The sequence below is a fragment of the Myotis davidii genome, unplaced genomic scaffold (assembly GCF_000327345.1).
Source record: "Myotis davidii unplaced genomic scaffold, ASM32734v1 scaffold71, whole genome shotgun sequence".
Classification (NCBI taxonomy): domain Eukaryota; kingdom Metazoa; phylum Chordata; class Mammalia; order Chiroptera; family Vespertilionidae; genus Myotis; species Myotis davidii.
In genome coordinates, this window is record NW_006283588.1 from 4,156,250 (window position 1) to 4,163,581 (window position 7,332).

The 7,332-nt window shown below is 42.8% G+C and overlaps 1 protein-coding gene across 1 annotated transcript in view; it reads right to left on the reverse strand.

Moving 5' to 3' along the window:
- ASAH1 (N-acylsphingosine amidohydrolase (acid ceramidase) 1) overlaps positions 1-7,332 on the reverse strand; it is a 23,044-nt gene that overhangs the window by 9,499 nt on the left and 6,213 nt on the right. The window contains exons 4-10 of the mRNA XM_006753803.1: positions 5,912-5,998; positions 3,615-3,693; positions 3,000-3,074; positions 2,109-2,154; positions 1,123-1,267; positions 514-568; positions 305-386 (exon numbers count right to left, since the gene is read on the reverse strand). Of these exons, the coding sequence (XP_006753866.1) occupies positions 305-386; positions 514-568; positions 1,123-1,267; positions 2,109-2,154; positions 3,000-3,074; positions 3,615-3,693; positions 5,912-5,998 (569 nt within the window). The remainder of the gene's footprint in view (positions 1-304; positions 387-513; positions 569-1,122; positions 1,268-2,108; positions 2,155-2,999; positions 3,075-3,614; positions 3,694-5,911; positions 5,999-7,332) is intronic.

The following is a 7,332-nucleotide window of genomic DNA, read 5'->3' on the forward strand; positions in this document are numbered from 1 at the left end:
GTAAAGGGAAGATATCCTAAAACTTCCAGAAAATCTCCACACATGAAGCAAAGAGAAAAAAGATGCATCTATTATTCTGTGAGCAACAAACCAAACTGAGTTGGGTCTCAGACAATTTGCTCATAGGACTGCAAAGACAGACAGAAACTCCCGGATTGGAGAGCGCTCTCCTGAGGGCTCCCAGATTGGAGAGGGTGTAGGTCGGGCTGAGGGAGCCCCACAACCCCCAGTGCACAAATATTGTGCACTGGGCCTCTAGTTTTAAAATAAAATACTAAATATGATAATAAAGCAAATGGATTACCTTGTACTATTTTCCAGAACTGCTCTAGTGAGAAACCCAATCCACATAGCATCTTTCTTTCCCAAAATCCATTCTAAGACACCTGGAAGAGATCACACACAGTGTTATGGGAGCTGGAAGAGGTGAGAGTGTTCACCAGAATGCACAGTCAAGCCCTCCTCTGAAAACATCTATGAAATTTCCATTTCATTTAACAGCTGTCTACTCACCCATAAAACCACCATTTGTGCTGAAACGCTCATTTAGTGTAAGGCTAAAGAGTCCCTAGGAGAAGACAAGGGAGTGAAGTCAGACACTTGGACCATTCTGTTTCAGGCCCTCTCGCTGCACTGTACATGGTATATCGAGGCCTGGACTGGGTAACGGGGAATGCAAAGACAATAATCGTGACAGTACCACCTTGTATGAGCCGCTTTTCTGGAAGTTCAAAGGATTTTCATACCTCGTGGGTGAGACAAGTAGGTGGGATGGTACTGGCCTCACTTTTCTAACTAACTGCAGGGCAGAGAATTAATGCCTGAGGTGCCAAGGGGCAGACCCAGGACCAGATTCCAGATTGCTGTTCCCAGCCCTCGACATCCAGCCACATGCTTTTCCAGAAACGGGCTGGGAAACCTTCATTCCTTTCCACCCTTCTCTGCCGTGGAGCTCATACCTATGAAGGTGACAGGAAGTACATGTTTCGCCCATGTACTAAAAGGGACGCACAGGGGCAGACCTACTTGGGGGGTCCTCATTTCCTTAGACTCCACCCTTCTCAGAGAGTAAAAGCCGGACACAGAGCTACCTGTAAAATTACGTAATGGTAGGTGCCTTACTGGTTTGAATCCTGTTAACATGCCCACATAGCCAGCAAAGCTTGCAGCCTTGAAGACAGTTTTATTATTTCTTTGGAAGTCCAAATTCACTGTTAAAGGTTTTAGCTCTTCAGTTATGGTCCAGGTATTATTATTCATATTCCACCTAAAAAGACAAATTTAGTGACATTTAAGAACAATGATGATAATGAGTATGATGATGATGGCCAGGCATTATACTAGGTACTTTACCTATCTAATCCTTAACAATCAATCCTAACAAGTACTTTGCATCACGGGGGAGGGGGTTGGGGGGCTGGGTGAAAAGGTAAGGGAGTAAGAAAACTGATCCTCATAGGCACAGACAACAGCACAGAGATTACCAGATGTGGCTGGATATGTCGAGTGGGTGGGGAGAGGGAGAAGAAGGTAAAGGGGGATAAAGGAGATGGAAGGAGACCTGACTTGGGGTAGTGAACACATGATACAGTATACAGATGATGTGCTATAGAACTGTACAACTGAAGCCTATATAATTTATTAACCAATGCCTCCCCAATAAATTCAATAAAAAAAGAACAATATGGGTGATTTTATCCTCCATTCTTCACATGACAAAAGCGAGGCTCAGAGAAGTTAAGGCTTTTCCCAACATATAAGTCTATAAATAACAAACTCCAGATTCAAATTTAGTTGTCTAATTATAAAGCTCTGTTATTTTTTTTCCCCAGATAGAGCAAGAAGTCATAAAATGGAATGCTATTCTTCTTCCTTTGAAGCAATATACTAGACATGCATCTGGGCCTTCAAGCACACTGCAAAGTTGTGTTCACTAGGTGCAACTCAGTTATGCACTTGCCAATAACTGAGCAGAGTGTACCATCTTCTCTCAAAACTCAGGAGTCCTCTCTTGTCACTTCTGGCCATACTTAGAGGGTGACCTGGGACTTTTCACCATTGTAATAAACCTATTCTTCTCAAGGACTGATACCATTTTCTTTACTTACCCAAGAAATATTCCAAAATCCATGTTTCGCCCATGTACTAAATGACCTAATTGAAAGAAAGCAAGAGAGACATGTAGGAGCAGTTATGACAGTAAGACTGATCTTAAAGCTGGACACTGAATTTTGGTTAAATGACAGTCACAGCTATTCAATCCAACAATAATGAGCCACATCCTGGCACCATAAGCCAAACTGCTGTCCCTGCCACATCAGCCAGATCCCCCATAATCCCCGTGAACACAGGGTTTCAGGTAAGATAAGAATATGGGGAAAGGATCAATGGTAATTCTTTGGTCCACTACGACAAGGTCCTACCCGAACACGGCTATTTTAGCCTCTCCTAACGTGACCTGCAAACATGCTTCGGGCATTGCCACCAATACCTGGGCCCCTCAAAGAACAGGTAAAAAATAAGAGTGAATTGGGGCAAATCACGCTGTGCCCTGTACTCTGAGGATCTGCCAGAAAAACATGGGAAAGTGAGGGGGGCTACCTGGGGCCCCTTGGCTGAGAAATGATGGGAGAAGACTGGTCCTGGGCTTCAAGGGAAGGCTGGGTCATTACGGCATTACGCACAGGGTAATGATGCACCCTGTGGGTACTTATATCAAACCACGAAGGTGGGTACGAGTAGACTATGAGGACAGTCCCGGGACACTGCTTCCCATGTTTCCTGGGCCTGAATTAAACATCAGTGGGCATTACGATGATCTTAAAGTAAGGATAGTTTTCAACCCACTTTTAAAACTTTACCAAGATCCATACACTGTATGCAACATACACAGCATCTGCATGGCAAGCCTAGATTTCATACGTTCTAGTTCCACTTATTTGGAAGTTTCTTCTTTGACCCTGTGCTTGGCAGTGCTCACCCTTCCTCAGCATACTTACCTTTCTTGTCCTCTGCTATGATTGAGGTACAAATGGTAAAAAATTCATAGAAAATATTGAATGAAATAATCTCTCCTATGAGAAAAGATAGGACATTTTTTCGTTAACATACAGAACCATGACGTTATTAGAAAATTCTTCTTTAAGAAAGGGTTGGACTAGCATCACCGTGTGAGCTTTTGCTTTGGCATGCCCATCAAAAGACATGTACAAGAATGTTCATAACTGTTTATTCTTAATATCCAGAACCTGGAAACAAGCCAAATCTCCTATTCATACAATAAGTAGAAGCAGCCAAACACAATAGTGCAAACTGTTTGGTTCTATTTATAAGCAGTTCAAGAGGCAGAACTAATCGAGGTTGAAGTCAAAACAGCCATCACCTGGGGACGAGGTATTGCCTGTCGTCTATGAGGGGTATGACGGAGCATTCCGGGTGGCTGGAATTGTCTGTATGTGGATCTGAGTTGCAATTACTTGCATGTAAGTATTTTTAAAATTCTATTGAACTGTATACTTCAGATCTGTGCGCTTTACTGTATGTGTATCATACCTCAATAGAAAACATTTTCAGTGCTTTATTACATTTTTTAAGAGCTGAGAAATGAACTTTACCAAAAGGTATGCCAGTAAGATCTGCAATTCCCTTCATTTCCTCCACATAAGGGCCAGGAAAGTTGCCAAGTAGACCAGGCTGAAAAACAAACAAATTAACAATCATTCGACCTAAAGGGTTGCTTTGAGTTTTGGTTCTTTTACATATAATTTGTTCTAGATGCTGCTGCCACAATAGGTGATCTTATTTTTAAAGGCACTTTTACACCATGTATTTCTAAAAAATCTACGTCATACTCACCCTAACACCTGCTTTGAGACTCGTGAGCTCATCTGTTCTCAGGCATTGTGCAGAAACCTGTGATTCTCAGACTGTTTCTATTCCACCCTCTTCTCCAGAGAGCTGAGGACCTGGGATAGTTCCACTTGCTGACCTTATATTGCCCACCACACAGGAACCTCACAAGAAGCACTCCCTATCTCTCTATGCAAACTCACCCTGTAGCCAACGGCATTAAACCCTCATTTCTAGTTCCTTCCCCCACAGAGCAAACATCTGTATTCTAGTCACTCATGAAAACTTCTATTACAGTTAATAGCTGATCTTGGCCTAAGACGGTTTATGCATTCTGTTGGCAAACAATGGACACAGGGGCGAAATCAATGGTGGACATGATACTTTTATCCTCAACTGCACCTACTCTCCAGCAATGAGATTGAGATGTAAGCTCACACAGCCTCTTGGTAATAAGATAACGAGTTTAAAATGTACAAGTCTCGCTGTAGCTGGTTTGGCTCAGTGGATACAGCATTAACCGGCAGACTGAAGGGTCCCAGGTTCAATTCCAGTCAAGGGCACAGAGCCAGGTTGTAGACTTGATCCCCAGTTGGGGGGCATGCAGGAGACAGCCGATCAATGACTCTCTCTCATCACTGATGTATTTCTCTCTCTCCCTCTCCCTTCTTCTCTGAAATCAATAAAAACATATTTTAAAAATATAAATAAATAAAATGTATAAGTCTCATTTTTTCACCAGCTTGATATTTATATGCAATGGGACCTATGGCAGTGCACAACGAATATTCCCTCCAATTTAACAAACAACAATGCCTTACTGAACATTTATTAACCACTTCTCATATCCAGGCACTGTGATTTACATATAGTATGTCATTTAATCCTTACAACCACCATATACAGTGTGCATTAGTAATTCTCCCTGGGAGAAAGCTGAAGTTCCATAAGAAACTTGTCCAAGGACACACAGCTTATTACGTGACTGATCCAACCTTCAATCAAATCCAAAATTTAAAGAACAAAAACCTCAATGTTGTCGGATGGTAAAGCCTGGGCACCCTTTGCACACTGCGCCCCCTGCTGACATGCAGAGGAGGAGGACTTGTGCTGCTGCTCCTGCCCACATGTACTTGGAGGAGGTCTGGTTAGGACAACCACAGGGAGAGCCTTTGTGAAAGGCTGGGAGAGCATGCACATGAGGGAGGGCAAGTTTGCTGGTTGGCAGGAGCCAGTCTCATGGGGGTAATATGTCCAGGGCATCTGGGGGGGATGGTTCTCAACCAGAGGTGGCTCCCCTCAACCCCAACCCTGGGGAGATTTGGTGACATCCAGAAACAGTTTCAGTTGCCACAACTGAAGAGGTACTACTGGCATCCAAAGATGCTGCCACTGGCATCCTTCAATGCATGAACTGCCCCCTCCCCCCAAAAAAACTCTGGTGTCCTGGCAAAGCACTTAAGAAAAATACCAAATGTCAAATAACGAACTTGAAAGCCCAAGTGTACATTACGGGGAAGGAAACGCCATACATACTCCCAGATGAAATAGGTATATTTTGCCCACTGCTCTGTAAAATTATCAAGACTTTTAAAAACACTGAAGAGCAGTTAACAGCCAAAATTGGCCATGCTATTTCATGTCCCTGCTCTGATAGAACTAAGCCCTAGAACAGTGATGGTGAACTTTTTGAGCTCGGCGTGTCAGGATTTTGAAAAACCCTAACTTAACTCTGGTGCTGTGTCACATATAGAAATTTTTTGATATCTGCAACCATAGTAAAACAAAGATTTATATTTTTGATATTTATTTTACATATTTAAATGCCATTTAACGAAGAAAAATCAACCAAAGAAATGAGTTCGCGTGTCACCTGACACGCGTGTCATAGGTTCGCCATCACTGCCCTAGAATGTCCAGTCCCCGAAGTTGTGACAGTTGTCTAGAATAAAAGCAAACGTGTCCAAGCTCCTTAGAAGAGGTTGTAAAATTATGCCTTTAATACCAGAGCCTTTCTGAACTGTGTGTTTCTAAATTTATTGTAGGACATAATATTTCTTACCAACTTTTGATCCACTATCTGCATGAGTTTTCCACTTGGAACAAATATATTTGCTGCATCCCTCAGGTAATTCAGCATAACCTTTAGCTGAAAAATGAATGAATTCATTCATTAATAAGAAACATAAACAAGTCTTGACATTTAAGATTAACACTGATATAATGAAAACAGATATAGAACTTTTGATTTATTTGTACGTAGCTAAATAAAATTAGGTGATATTTTGAAACTATTTTCAATTAACGAGTAAACAAAATACATCTTTAACAGGACATCTGACTAACTACTTAGATGAAGGCGATGATTCAGAGAGAGGGAAACAAAGGCAAAGGCTAGGAAAGAGAGCAAGAAGTTCCAAGGGCCTGGCCGGTGTGGCTCAAAGTCTGACCTATGAACCAGGAGGTCATGGTTCAATTCCCAGCCAGGAACCTGGGTTGCTGGCCCAATCTCCAGTGTGGGGCATGCAGGAAGCAGCCAATCAATGATTCTCTCTCATTATTAATGTTTCTCTCTCTCTCTCCTTCTCTCTCTGAAATCAATAAAAATATATTTACAAAAAAAAGCTCCAATGAAACTAGATTACCAACTTACACCATACACAAAAACAAACTCAAAATGGCTAAAGGACTTAAATGTAAGACAGGAAACCATAAAAATTCTATAAGACCCGATAGGCAGCAAAATAGCAGACATATGTCATAGCAATAGAAAATAAATAAATGGGATTACATCAAAATAAAAAGCTTCTGCACAGCAAAAGAAGCCATCAACAAAGCAACAAGAAAGCCCACTGCATGGGAAAATGATCCAATAAAAAAATGGGCAAAGGATCTAAATAGACACTTTTCGAAAGGACATATAGAAAGCCCAGAGACATATGAAAACATGCTCAAAGTCACTAATCATCCAAGAGATGCAAATCAAAACAACAATGAGGTAACAGCCTAAGTGCCCATCAGCAGATGAGTGGATTAGAAAACTGTGGTACATCTACACAATGGAATACTATCTAATCTAATAATAGACAAAAGGGTAATTGATCGAACCTGCACTACGCTTCCCATTGGCTAATCAGCGTGATATGCAAATTAACCGCCAACAAAGATGACGGCTAATTTGCATATATAGGCGCCAAGCGATGGAGTGAAGCCTGCTGGCCCCAGGCAGGTGCAGCGAGCGAAGCCCGGCGTGGCAAGTGAAGAGCGAAGCCCGCAAAGGGCTAAGGCCCTCGCCTGCTGCGCCGGCCCCGCCCCCAGAGCCCGCGTGGCCGGTGCAGAGCTAAGCGCTGAGCCTGCCGCACTGGCCCCACCCCTGGCGCAGAGCTAAGCACTGAGCCCGCTGCACCGGCCCCTCCTAGGCAAAGAGCGAAGGCCTGGGTTCTGGGCGCCAGAGGAAAACTGGTGCCAGCAGGCAGAGGAAGG